At 38.5% G+C, this 15,557-nt stretch overlaps 1 protein-coding gene across 2 annotated transcripts in view; it reads right to left on the reverse strand.

Annotated features, from left to right (window-relative positions):
• The window catches only part of LOC112045732 (homeobox protein araucan), a 180,508-nt gene that overhangs the window by 19,675 nt on the left and 145,276 nt on the right, over positions 1-15,557 (reverse strand). For both annotated transcript variants that reach the window (XM_024082034.2, XM_024082035.2), the window contains exon 4: positions 5,366-5,670. In XM_024082034.2, coding sequence (XP_023937802.1) covers positions 5,366-5,670 — 305 coding nt within the window. The remainder of the gene's footprint in view (positions 1-5,365; positions 5,671-15,557) is intronic.

Genomic DNA, 15,557 nt, shown 5'->3' on the forward strand with positions numbered 1-15,557 from the left:
GTTATAAAGTCAGCTCCTGCGATTTAGCCTGATTTTAAGTGCAGTCTAAAATGTAAGCTGGCTTACATGGGAGAGGTGTAATATTATTCAACCTATAGGTACTTCGTTTTAGGTTTTTACACGGCTTCGTACCGAAACGCAAATTGACGGTACGTCTTTGCCGGTAGAGACTTTGTGCGAATGCGGAATCCTAGGGCTAGAGAGACGTATTGTTAAGGAACATCTGAGAGCGTTTCCGTGGGTTCCGCACCTTGTTTGAGCACTTAATGTGTGACTAGGCCAACCACAGATCATAGAAAACCAATAGGCTAAGTAAGGCCAATATTAGAAATTTTCATGAATAAAATGAATATTATTTTTATTACCTAGTAGGTACCTGTTTTTTTCATTAAACAATTTGCTCTTTTCCCCTACTTAACGTGGATACTGGACAATTTTCAACAGGTGAGAATCGAATCCCGGATTTATATTGGATTTGAGTCCAATTCTTTAACTAAGGAGCTTTGACGCTGTGAGTATTATAGTTGTTACATTATTACCATTACTTCGACATACGTTTGGGGTTCAAAGCGCATTACTCAAGTGGCCTCAAACAAAAGTTAACCCTATTAATGCAGCGGCGTTGCTCGCACGTGCCTGCGAGGCACATTCTGCCTCTAAAATCCTGTGCGGATCTATGCAAGAAGTGACCTAAACATTGTAATAAATATGAGGATTTTTATTCGGTCATTCTTAAGACTTTTATGACAATATATAAATGTGAAAATAATACGATAATGTGTATATTAGCGCTTCTTATTTATTTAAATTATTACATTTGACTTTAGATCTTAGGATCCAAAGTTATTAGATTTTTTGATGGCCTCCGTGGCGCAGTGGTATGCGCGGTGGATTTACAAGACGGAGGTCCTGGGTTCGATCCCCGGCTGGGCAGATTGAGATTTTCTTAATTTGTCCAGGTCTGGCTGGTGGGAAGCTTCGGCCGTGGCTAGTTACCACCCTACCGGCAAAGACGTACCGCCAACTTCGTAGAAATTTGGAGTTTTCATGAAGTTCTGCGTAGCAGTCCGGAGCTTTTAACAAATCCTCTGTAGTAGTCTGCAGTTTCCAGAAAATTCTCCGAAGAGATCCGAAGTTTTCGAGAAATTCTTAGTAGCAGTACCTACCTATTTAGATCAAAAGCTGGTGATGTCATACACCTATGCCTCGGGCAGCACAGAAAACTGACATTTCTGTTCTCTATTAGGCACTAACATCTGTTAGTGATAATTGAAGTAAACCTAAACCCCCTTAATCGGCTTTAAAATATAGTGATGGATTTGAGCACGAGCACAGAGGACTGGCCCAGTAGTTTATTAAAAAAAAGTTGGTGATTCGCAATGTTGGCCGGACTGATGACATCAAGCGAGTCACAGGGATTCGCTGGATGCAAATAGCTCAGGATTGTTATGCCCTGCAGTGAACGCCCATCGGCTGATATGATGATGGCGACGAAGAAACGTGAGAATATTGTACACATATATTCGTAAATCTCATTACTCCCTTGCACCGGTCTGTAGTCGAGGCGGGTTGCTCGTTAGCAAATAAATTAGAAAACAAGTTTGTATGCATGTTACTAACAGTTAGGTACTATGTTAAATAGTACAACCGAGCATCTATTGCAGGCTTTATTGCATCTGTCTTAGTTTAATTACGAATAATATTCATAAATAAATTAATTAAGTATGAGCGCTGGGCTCGTACTTATTACTTTTTATTGCTTCAAGTCTACGCTAAAACTGATAAACTTATTTAAGTCAGCATTATTGTATGCATTAGTGTAGGTACTAAATTGTTTTATTGAATAGTTTGAGGTTTCTCAAAGTGGGGACGCGAGTTGGTTCGCCATTCGGCGGCAGGGGGCTCGCGACAAGATTTACGTAACTGATACCAAGTCAGAATTAAGGTTAAAATTGTCCAAAATTACTCTAAACATTGAATCCATTTGCGACAAGCACACCCATCACATTAATATTACAAGACATTTCTTTCGGTACTTTATGCTACCTTTTATTCAAATAAAAATCTTATTTTCTTCAACAGTCTAATTTACCTTTTTCTTATTCCTTTAGTTAGTAAGGGGTTCGCCTTCACTTGGAAATTTTAACAGGGATTCGTGGAGCCGACACTTTGAGAAAACCTGGAATAACTGTTTGCTATCTCACTTGAAGTTAAGTGACAGACAGACAGACAGTCTCACAAAATAAAAAAAAATGCATATTTTTTCTTGTATAAGACTTTATATGATAATTATTTGTTGCTATTGTAATTAAAATTTATTTTTATTTTGAATTATTATTATGAAAATGAACTTATACAATAAATAAAAAATATTACTGTTTATTGATCTACGTACTGCATGAATGTCAATTTCAATTTATTATTTAAGCAATTCCCTACAATCACATTATGTAAGACGAATGTATTGATTAATTTAAGAAAACAACAAAAAAAAAATAAAAGAATTTGGCTTTTCGTCCAACAAAACGGCGTATCCAGTAAGCCAAACGTTCGCGTCTCCATCAATATCGACACTGGTGTTATTATGTACGTTTTATAACCCCGGGCTTGCAGCAAGGACCCTTCTACGCAAAAGTGGACTTCATTAAACCGGCACACGGCGGCTGTTAGCCGTGACGCCCCCGGCGTCCAGCCTCCCAATAAAAACACACGCCGACAAAAAAAACGCCTGCGTAATACCTAAGAAATTCGACTTTGGTGTAAATGCGAGAACATACTTTCCACCGACCTGACATTCTTGAGATGACTAAAGGTCCCATCCCCCCGCTCCTAGTCTCGTCGTCATCAACCCATATTCGGCTCACTGCTGAGCTCGAGTCTCCTCTCAGAATGAGAGGGGTAAGGCCAATAGTCCACCACGCTGGCCCAATGCGGATTGGCAGACTTCACACACAAAAAGAATTAAGATAATTCTGGTATGCAGGTTTCCTCACGATGTTTTCCTTCACCGATTGAGACACGTGATATTTAATTTCTTAAAATGCACACAACTAGAAAGTTGGAGGTGCATGCCCCGTACCGGATTTGAACCCACACCCTTCGGAATCGAAGGCAGAGGTAGTATCCACTGGGCTATCACGGCTCCTAGTCTAATCACCATTATGTCTATGGTAACATCCTGCTACAGGCCAGCCGCCTAACTAACTGGCATGTCGATTCTCTTTCTACGATCGCAAACGCTTCGAAAACTAAAAAAATATATGGGAATGACAGATCCTGATCGTGTGACCTGTCGATAGCAAATGAAGCGTTAGCGATCGTTGAAAGAGAATCGACGTGCCACTTGGCTAAGGGGGCAGGCCTCCCTCCTTATAGAAGAGAGGTTGTTTTTTTATTTACAAGTTAACCATTGACTACAATTACCTGATGATACGTGATGATGCAGTCTAAGATAGAAGCGGGCTAATTTGTTAGGAGGAGGATGAAAATCCACACCTTTTTCGGTTTCTACACGACACCGTACCTAAACGCTAAATCGCTTGGCGGAACCTCTTTGTCGGTAGGGTGGCAACTAGCCACGGCCGAAGCCTCCCACCAGCCAGACCTGGATGAATTAAGAAAACCTCAATCGGGTTAGCAGGGGATCGTACCCAGGACTTTCTAGTAAATCCACCGCGATCTCACAGCGCTTTCTCGTGGAGCTATTGAGGCTTTAATTTTTTTTTTCACTGTACAGCCCCTAGGAATATTAGACTCATTATAATATATCAATGGATATGAAATGACTAATTACATAATCAAAAAACAACAAAAAGAAATTCTACCTTTAATCAACAATACATTCCATTTCTTACAATGAGTGAAATAATGCAATTCTCATACATTTTTCTAGTTTTCTTAGCGTTTGCGATCGTAGAAAGAGAATCGACGTTCCACTTGGCTACAGGGGCTGGTCTGGTTTATACGTGAATACGAACTGTGCTATAAAACTTCCAGCCTTTATGAAATTAGGTAAGTCCGGCTATTGCAGGTTGCATTGGTCTATTGAAGCACGTGTGTGAACTCGATATATTGCTCGTAGAACCCGCGCACAATCGTTATACGCATTGTAAAATCTTGTAAAACGTTACTTACGCTTACGATTCACATAAAAGGCGACAAATCCTTTGGCGAGAACACGACATGAGGCAGGTTGGTGAGGTAAAGCTTCGGGCATACTGTTGCCTCCATAACAATGTCACTCACAGTCCTCATACAAAGCTATCTTATCACCCCACAAGTCCCAACAGGTTAGCTGAAGTAAATTAAGAAGTAATATGAGTTCGTATTATGCTCACGGAATCAGAAGAAGAAACTATCGTGAGCCCACTTTGAGCTCACGACATCCGGTATGAAAATTTTACAAGAAATGAAACTATTAACTTAGAATAGCTATTTTATTTTATTTGTTCTAAAAAGCTCTATATTATTTATTATCAATTTCCCCTTTTAATTTTATTTTAGATACAAAATCGTACATTGTTTTTTCATTCTAAACTTTAATACTTCGAAACTGTAAGCTTTTATGAGTCAAAAAGTTTCGATCTTCGTCCGTTGGACTGTTTGTCGTAACAACTACTAGCACAGACTTATCGTTATCACTTAGTTGAACGGGAAAGTAAAAAGAAAATTTTCTTTTAAAAAGAATAAAGAAACGCGCACACTATCCTCATATTATCAGAGAAAGTGCGTCGTTTGGAACACGTGCGTAATCAGTTTGAACTATATACCTACCGAACGAATGATCCAGCTCCTCGTGTAAACACTTCCTAGACGCGCTCCTTGGCCCCGCGACTCTGTGCGGAAGAACCGATGCACGAAGTCTGGGTGAGCGCCGCCCACTTTACTACAAATAGGAAATCCGGGAGCGAGGAGCGGTTACGCACAGTTACACGCCTGAGACCACCCTCCCCGCCGCCCCCGCGCCGCCGCACGCCTCCTGCGCCCTCCGCGTCCCCCGCGGCCTCTCAGGACCCGAACACCCTCCGGCCCTCAACCAGGTTATGCCAATTCACTCGACGATTTATGCACCGACAAAATTAAACCAATTTCCAAGCGTTCAGCTCTGTCTACGAACACCACACAACCAAAGACGTTACATTATGAACATTGGAATTCGCAAACGCATCATGAAACACAAGTTATAGACAACATTTCGCACAGCGGTACATGTCACATTAGAGAGCGCGCAGAGAATGTATGGAACTGTATCAACATTCGACAATCAATTCGCGGCGGTGATCGGCGGTCAATAGCCGATATATCCGTCAGGGAAGCCGCTACCAAATTGACTGTCGGATGTTGGGAAAGATGGAACTCAACGAACCTTTGTTTGGTTTTAATTTGTCGTCGTCTTTCTCCTCGTCGGACAGCATGGTGTCGTCGTCGTCGTCTGTCTTGTTCTTGGGCTCCCAGGTCATCTTGTTCTCCTTCTTGAGCCGCCGGCGCGCGTTCGCGAACCACGTGGACACCTGCGTCAGCGTCATCTTGGTGATGATGGCCAACATTATCTTCTCCCCCTTGGTCGGGTACGGGTTCTTCTTGTGCTCGTTGAGCCACGCCTTTAGTGTTGCGGTGGACTCGCGCGTCGCGTTTTTCCGCCTGGCTGCTAGATCGTACCCCGCTCCGTATCTGTTAACAAACGGAACTTTATCCACACACCTAGGGGATAACACGCTTCTGGCCTTTACAACATTCGCAAACGCAGAGGTCAGCACGCACAAATTTCTGTATGGATCGGTCCGCAACTTTCACAACGATACGGATGTACGTCCGGTACAATTTAGCTGATGAATGATTTTGGGGACGACCGTCAAAATATTTGCGCCGCAAAAAGCGATCAAATGAAAATACCGAAGCCAGCGAACAACCCTTTATAAATTTAACAAACATTTGGCTTTGGCAAAAAATACGAGAGTTCCAATTCAATAAAACGCCCCGATTGGAAACAGGCGTTTTATTTGCGGCAATAGATAACCGGTGGTGGAGAGAGCGCGCATCGGGAGCCGTTTCGAAGGCGCACGGCCCTATTTGCATCCGCATTCTAAGCGTAATTGTGGCAAAACCGCTCCCCTAGGCTGAGCTTACCTGAGTTCGATTTTCTCGGCGACATGACAAAGGCGCGGCCTGAAGGGCCCAATAAATAGGTTCCGCGTGAAAATAGTTAAAAAATGGTCCGCGTTGAATTTTACCACATACACAGCAACTTGATACTCTACACCTGTGCAGTAGAGTTCATTATCGGGTGAAAATTCCGCGGCTTCGGACGTGATGCGAATGAAATTTGCGACGGTGAAACCGTTTGTTGGTGCGGTGTTGAGACGCTTTGATTTAGTATGAGCACAATAAAAACAGATAAAGTAGTCTGCACTAACATAAATTCTACCTACCTATACCTACTACTTGAATAGATGCTCTTAAAATATAAATACACGACGTTTATCACTCATTTCTGAAAAAGCTTTCCTCGTGACAATAATACCTAAGTTATCTAAGGGCAGAATAGAGTCATATTAAGAATAACTGATTTTATAAAATAATCTAACATTTATATTAGCAATACGGCAAATAGTGGTACGGTATGGTAGGCCTAGGTAGGTACGTGACACGAAAAAGTCTCAAAAAATCAGAGTAGAGTAGTGAAAGGCAAAAAACGTGATGTCACACAGTGACTGAAAATTAAATCTTCCGTTCTTTCATACACTCCGCACAAGCACAATGCACAATTCCTTTATTATTCCTTGTATTTATTATCTTTTTTTCGATTGGTTGTCTGGAAGAGATCGCTCATTAGCGATAAGGCCGCCAATTGTACATTAGTTTTAAGTTAATTTCTTGCCTGTTATTACTATTTTTGGTGTACAATAAAGTATATTTCATTCATTCATTCATTCACAATTATTTTTGCCAGGTAAAAAAAATAAAATAATTTACATTTCAAGTGTAGTATCAGCTTAAAACCCGTAAGTTGATTGCGCTAGTTAGTTCGTTGTTGTTTTACCAGAGGGCGGTGCCCGCGTTGCAATATCGGTGCACGGGCGTCGCCGTGGCGAAGGGGCGTAAGTGCCAGTCGTGCGCAATCGATCGCGACGCCATCTTGCCTCCACGTTCGCGGCGGTGACGCGGTGAATCGGACGATCGAATTTCAAAAATAAAAAAAAAGTCACGTTAAGTATGGCGACGCAAACTAACAGTCCCATTTGAGTGGTTTATTTCTAAACGCTTTTATTTATTTATCGCCTTTTCTAAGCGTTCATGATAATAGATATTTTATCACCAATAGCTAAATGATCTTCGTACCATCATGAAACTAACGCCATCTACTGAAAGTAATACGAAGTGAGGATTTCCATACGTATTTATATCATCAACAAACTTAAGCGGAAATTTATTTTTTGTTAATGACTATGAAAAAAATTACTCGTATCCCATGCCATAAGGTTATTTTCTTTCTATAATTTAATTCGAAAAATCTAGAAAACGTTAAGCTAAGGTACAAATAATAGAGCCACCATTACAATGAAAATTGTATACATTAAGTACCTACACTAAAAAATCTATATTTAACCTAGTATTAAACGTAATTAAGCGGGACCCACACGCATTAACGCATTAGATAAAGGCGTACCCACACATACAGAGACGCTGAAAACCGCCCGCATTAGTTTTACACGAATAAGCTCTTCAGAAGTCTACGCGGCGGAGACAGCGGTTGAAGCGCAAATTGTAGCGCTTAACGCTGAACGAGCTTCATTCACTGTATTCGCTCACCAGCACTTCAACCGCTTTAAGGGATTATTAAAGCCGTTTAATTAATTTAAACCAGTCCACTCTCCACGGTGGTGGGTGAGAAATGACGTTAGTAACTTACAAAATAAAAGCTAAAGAAACGACCAGCTTTTTCTTGTTATTTATTATTTAATACAGATTTAACTCTATAAGTAGATACTGTTCTTACGGTAGCTTGAGATTTAACCCCTGAGGCAAAAATAGGGGTGCTATATGTTTGACGTGTCTGTCTGTGGCAACATAGGAATCGAATAAATAAGTTTCTCCTTTATGAAAATTTACTTCAGAAATCTTTTTACATAATTTTCCTACTTCATGTATACTCTGCATTATAACACTGGGATTAGTATTTAGATACGCTGTGATAAGTAGTTAGATAATATTAGCCGTATTACTGGTAATCTTTTTGGAATTAAATCATGCGACTTCATTATAAATTATACTAGAGGACGTCCCGCTATTTCACCCGCGTTTCCCTTACCGTGAGAATAAGGAGATATATAATAGCCAATTACTCGCTGATAATGTCACTTTCCGTTAGTGCAAGAGTTTTTAAAATACAAGCAAGATAACAATTGTCATTTTTTTTGGTTTTATTTGGTTACTTAGCACAGAACTCAACTAAATATTTATTTATTTACAAGTATATTTAGCATATTGGCTCATAAAATAATTTTATCGTTACAGGGTCATTAAAATATTGTAGATAGTGTATTTTTAATCGGAAAATTTATCAATAAATTAATATTATTTATAAGAATACCTACCTTAATTAATAAGATACCCTACCCGGTACATAGTTACTAATTTAAATATCATATAGCATTAACTTTAATTAAGGTACCTAATACAAGAAGTAAAGATAAGTTCCTACTCTTTTTTGGGTTTATCATTATGGATATTCATAATATTATGTTTAATTGCAATCCTTAATATCTGGGCGACCAAGATTGCTCGGTCGCTTTTTTATACCATATTTTTTCTTAAAAAATGCATATTATCCCCAGGATATTAGAGATACTTTCTCTCTGATGATAATAGATGGTCTATTATTAAAAAGGTATTTGACAAATTCCCTAGAAAATATAAAAAGTTCTAAGAGACGGTGGTGCGACATGCAAGAATTTTTTTAAAAATTCTTCCGGAATCTAATAATAAATTCCGGAATAAATCTATTCCGGAAGTTATTATTTAAGTTTGAATTATATTATGTTAATTTTACAAAAAGAACAAGTACATACAAAATTTTATCTAACTAAGTAAACCATTTTTGAGATGCTATACCTAGCAGCATAATAGGTATTACCTAATGCGAATTTGTCAAAGTACCTAAACCAGTAAACCGATTTTAAAAATTCTTTCATTAATGGAAAGCTCCCTTATCAGCAAATGATATAGGCAATATTTTATCCCCTCATAAAGACGGCGGAGGGTCTGGACCCTTGAAACCTGCTACCACAGACTGAACTCTATAATTGGCTACCGTACTTAAAATGACAGACAGACAGACACGTAAAATTTATAATAATAACACCCCTTATTTTGCGTCGGTTTTAATAAAGATAACCTCGACGAACAGACAAACTGACGCCGTGAACGTTTTAAATGTATATACTTTATACGTTAATCTTTTGATAAGTAATGTATTTTTTTTTACTTTGACTCAACTGTCAAATTGATAGAGATAACAAGGGAAACTTCTTTTGGGATTATTGAAATGGATTTAGCCGCTCTGACATCGGTACAAAAGATTAATGGAATGCTATTTTTCATTGGAATATGTTTGCATACTTATTTGATAAAATACGTATAATCTCATACTGACGTAACCATATCAGCGATGTCCTTCTTGTACTTTAAAATGAAACTTTTCCCGTAAAAATAATACAGAAATATGCTCTGTGTAAAGTAGGTAAGTAGATGTTTTAAAATTACACGAAAATAATAATGTTTGTTGCAATAATGTGTCTCAAAATATGCTTAAAATAATTTAAAGCAACTTTAGAACAAGACAAGAAGCTGAAAAAATGTTATTACTGAATAAAGAAATTTTACTGAAAATAAATGTACATAATATGCCCTTTTCACGTATAATACGCCTTGCAAACTCCGTGGATCCGTGGTGTATCTACGTAGTTACATCTAATCTGTACCTAGTAAATTCAGGTAAAAATGTAAATATAACCGGCTACTTAACGGAAGTTAACTTTACAACATTGTGCCTGTTACAAGCAATTTCGTGTCTGATTTCGCTACATTTCTTTCACTCCAGGAATATGTTCAGGAACTTCTTGCTAAAAATAACTCAATAAATAATTATAACCAAACCTAGGATTTAAATACTAAAAATCAAAATCTCATAATCCAAAGCTGACTAGTGAACCTACGAGGCATTTTAGATGTATGACACTATAGCTTGGCAAATTCGTTCGTAACACGCAATTCCGCACGGGGCGGGGGGCGTGTAGCGATGAAAAAAAAAGTGACTGATGCACGTCGCGAAGATTTTCCCCTTGTCACCCGCATGGGAGTGTTATCAACGAACGTGCCAGACTATAATAACCATATCTCCGGTTCTATTACACCGAATCACACGACCGTAGCTTTTAATTTTACATTATGTATTACTAACATTTTAAATTGAGCACCAAATTGTGACAATTTGTTATGTGGTTTTTGCGTGATGTCCAAACAAAAAGTTGGACAACCAAAATTATAATAACCATTGTGTTTTGTGTTCACACCGTTCAAAATCAGTCGATTCTGATTCTTTTTTTCACTAGCCTAAATCTACAGTACATTGTATATATAAAACAAAGTTGTGTCCTTTATACAATAAAATAACGCCGTGACAGCTAAAAGGAATTAAAATAAAAAAATGTTGGTTTTGTCTTCGCCCAAATAACTATGTACTAAATGATCGATACAATTCAACGAAGGAACTTTCTCTTATGATTTTTTTTTATGTTATTATCTCATGTAAAGCGTCATCTTTAGTGTTTTATTATCCTATGTGTTTTATAATTATTAAGTAAACTTTCCGGATAGACTTAACGTCTGTCGTGTCCACTAGTACATCGTTGTAGAAAACCCCCATTCCGAGAGTGTTGTTTAAATCTATTTCCGGACAACCGCAAACACAAAACGGTGTGCACTGTACATTAATTGCTAATGACGCAACGCGTTTCATCATACCGTTTGTAGTCACTATTGGGAATAATCGATGTAAAGCGTTTGGATGTGTACCTAATTCTAATCCGCGAGGCTCCCCCGGGAGGTAGCGGGGTGGTATACAGGGGACGTATGTACGCACTGGTATATAGTGCCGGGGGGTAGCCCGCAATTCCCCCAGATGTGAAAGCCTCGATACAGCGATTGAATGTACGCTTCTCGAATGTATACGACGTATGTACGTGCGTTCACCGCCAACCGCAACAACTCGGTCCGCATCTAACCTGTATCTGTTTTATTGGGGTTTCGTTTGTATGACCTTCTGTTTCATTGCGGAGCTTCGCGCGTTTAATTCAGGGTGTACCTCCCGGATACCGAGTATTGTGGAAAATTGATTTAAGTTACATGCAATAAGCACTCTTCTGTGAAATGAAATTTAATGAAACGGTATTTTAAATAGCACTCTAAGTAACTAAACTGTTCGTAACTAAACTGTAACCAGGAAAATCAAAAATCTCACCATGATGCAAGAAAAAATCAAGTAATTAAACATTATATAAGTTTAAAAAAAAATTTCTAGTCAGGCTTTTTATAATAAAATTATTATGAATGTCTATATTACAGTGACGGCACGGGTGTTTGTCTATCCAAATGAGAACATACATACATTTAAAATCTCATATCTGTAATGTCATTGCAATATTTCTGATCGAAAATCAATAATGCTGTAGTTCTATCATCCTCATAATCATTGTCAACCTGTGGACGTCCACTCTTATACAAAAGCCATGATTTTGATGATGATGAGGACTTCCTCACGATAAGAAGCAGCTTGTATTCAGCTTCCTATTACCCGCTTCATGGTATCGGTTCAACAAGCTAAAGGTTAACCAACACTGCGTTTTCTGATTCAGGGTTGTCGTGGACCCTTAGCATTATTCGGTTCTTCGACCTCTATGCCTTTGTCAGCTAGGTTTCTGGTTTGGTTCTTCTGCGGATCTCCTTTTCTCTGATTTGATGACGCAGTGATACTCCGAGTATAACACGCTCTACCGTTTGCTGAGTGGTTCTATTCGTAAGCTTTCTAATGAAACCCAAAGTTAGTAAGTTTAGTTATACTTAGTAAAACTAGCGGACCCGAAGCGGAGCGAAGCTTGACAGTTACCCAAGCAGCCAATTGCAAGAAAGCTATCGTAAACAAACAGTTTTCAGCCGCTTGAAAAATATTGAAGCAGAAACGAACTGGGTGATCATCATCATCAACCCATATTCGGCTCACTGCTGAGTTCGAGTCTCCTCTCAGAATGAGAGGGGTTAGGCCAATAGTCCACCACGCTGGCCCAATACGGATTGGCAGACTTCACACATACAGAGAATTAAGAAAATTCTCTGGTATGCAGGTTTCCTCACGATGTTTTTCCCTCACCGTTGACTGAAAAGTTGGAGGTGCATGCCCCGGACTGGATTCGAACCCACACCCTCCGGCATCGGAGGCAGAGGTCATATCCACTGCACGAGAGGGCTAGCACGGCTCATAACTGGGTGATGATTTCCCGAAATAACTCAAATTTATACTGCCATTGAATGATTTGTAACATTTTGTGACTTCTAAAAGTACTGGTTCATACACTAATTAAAGTTATATTTTAGCCCTAAATAGTTAGGCTTTCAAGGCTTAAACTAGTACCCTTTTCCACCGTAATAGAGTAAGTACCTGATGAAAGCTTTCCTGTACACGTAATTCAAGAGCAGTTAATAACCTTAATTAAGTATCAACTATAACAGCACGTCATTAAGGAAAATTCGATATATGGCCCATCAAAATTTAATCAGTAATTTAAATTGAAATACTCCTTTAAAATAGCTAACTACCTGTTTACTCATTTATTTTTAAATGTAAGTATGTCCTTTGGTCAATTATTTTCAATAATATTGAAAGATGATTTTTTTTAAAGTCACCTTTATTAGAGTATACAAAAAAAAATCCATGCGTCAGGTGACCCAAGAGCTGGCAGTTATTTGGCCCAAAGGATAAACCATGCCATCAGCGTATCTATTGGGTAACTGGCCAAGGCAGACGGCTCAGGTTCGTGATGTTTGGAAGTCCCTACAAAAGGCGTGGACGTCCATCGGCTGATGATGATGATGTTGAGTGGTCGTTAATGAGTTTAACATTATCCCCCTAAGCCCACCAACTCGCATTGGAGCAGCGTGGTGGGTCTAAGCTTCCTTTAACTAGAATGCGCTGACACTGTAGTATAGGCCGTTAAAATGGGCTGATAATGATGACTTAAGAAAATACAGTTATTTTGAAATCACAGACAGGCAATTCTATTTTATATATATTTTGGTACTTTCATAAGACGATGACTTTAATTTAGGTGACTTTGTTCACGTGATCTTTTATGTAGCACTTAACACTACACTATTACTAATCACTAAACACTAACTCAAATAGTTTGGTCTGTTTATAGTCTTCTCACTGTGTTCGTAACGTCGAGTAGCTGGATTGCCTCTTCGTTTACGTGATGGTGAAGTTTTTTTTCATGAGCTTGACACAATTTTTCAACTATTTTATCGACGTATTCAATTTTAAGGTCCTGATGAATAAATAATTTCGAATGTATGTTATCATACTAGGGTGATATTTATGTCAAAAGTATTTATCCCCCTTCCCCGAAGGCGCGCACTCAAAAGCACTCCGAAATCGCACCATTTACGCGACGTCTCGTTAACTGCCCTATTTGGTTTATTTAAAACGTAACAGCCCGGATCCTTGGCTCACAAATAATTCCCTCAGCGAGCCGCGAGCGGTGTAATTTCCTGCGTATTTTGAACTCAATAGCGCGGCACAAGTGCCTCCTCTTTTCTCTAATTTTTGTACGTTTTACTGCGCTGTTTTTCACTGATATACAACATACTACATATACAGTTCTTTGGTACCGTGATTAACCGGTACGAGTGTGCAACATAATTTTATGGTTTATTATTTTTCTTTACAGCTTTTACTTTAACCGATTCAAAAAGACGTTTCAATGAGGCGATTTCAAAACTCCGATTTGTTGGAGTTTTTCTTCATTGTTATTATAGTCAAGGAAGGTTTTAGCTCTTAGCTATAGCGCTGTTTTCCTATTTTTAATATGTCTTGTATTCGAATGCAGTTTAAACTATCTTGAAAAAGTATAACTATTTGAGACTTTTGGAAAAATCTTTCTATGTGAAATAAAATACATTATTATGTTCCTTAGTTGTGAAGACACAGAATTACAGCATATTAAGAAATTTATCGTAGAACAATATTACATTGTGGACGAGGACATTTTTAAAATTGTATAAAGGTTACGAGTACCAACTCGTATACTAAAGCAATTTTGTAATAGCAACAGGGTATCTGCGATAATTACTTTCAGAGCTACAGGGATTAAGGGACCAACTTAGCGACGCTGCCACGGATCGCTGAAAAACGCTTCATACTAAATGGCACGAAAGAATGACGTCGTCGCTCATTTGATTCGTATGGGCATTCAAACAAAATTACAAATATCTTTGTTATTTAAATGAGCGTTTATGTCTATACTTAATTTAATAAAAAATAAAGATTTTGGAATTCTATAAACATACAGACAATCTAGTTTTCTCATATATTAATTAGTTAATATTACCAGAATGTCTCATAAAAATCAATACTTTGTTTACATTGTGTATTTTTATTGTGATTTCGTGAGCAATGATTTTCTACTTAAGCGGAAACTAGCCGTATAATATAAGCCCTATAATTTCACCTTGGTAAGCTGATAATGACAATATCTATGAGTTTGGTATATCAGTGACGCTTGTTAAAAATAGCGGGATAATTTTTCATTTCGGCGCTTGGGCGTGGCAGATTACAGGCCGCTCTCTACAATACGAGACCGGCCACTCGGCTGAAACTCGGCGCCGTGGCCTCTTGTTGCTCTTGCACGCTTTCCATGCAAGTTCCTTTGTTCTGTTTATACGGGCCGGCCAACTTGCACCGTTTCACGTATTTTACGGGTTTTATTAAAGCCTTCATGAAGTTTTTTCCCTTTGAAATGAATATACAACAATTTTATTTGATTACATTTGCATATGAAAGCCGCCTGCAATTTGTTGGTGTTACGCTGTTTGTTGTTGTGTACGAGTTTTTATTCATTTCCATAGTGCATTCATACGAACAGTTTACTGCACTGCTGCGTTGAATTGATCGTGGGAACGTTATGTGATGGCCGTCATTCCACTTTCAATTAGTAACATTGCCAATTTTATATCTATAATAGTTGACTCGCTAAACGTTTTGGCATATATAGGTAATATGTATATTTCTCTCAAATAAAAAACCTACACAGCAATGATATTAAAATGATTGAAAATGTTGTCTGGACGGGAGGGAGGAAGACCTACCAAATATACAAAAAAAAAATCATTATAGATAAGCCCTGTTGGGAAATTGATTTATGAAAATCTGAATTTTACACTGACGAGCTCGTGGGCGTTTTCTATGATACATGATAGCCCAGTGGATATGACCTCTGCCTCCAATT

The sequence above is a fragment of the Bicyclus anynana genome, chromosome Z (genome assembly GCF_947172395.1).
Source record: "Bicyclus anynana chromosome Z, ilBicAnyn1.1, whole genome shotgun sequence".
Classification (NCBI taxonomy): Eukaryota; Metazoa; Arthropoda; class Insecta; order Lepidoptera; family Nymphalidae; genus Bicyclus; species Bicyclus anynana.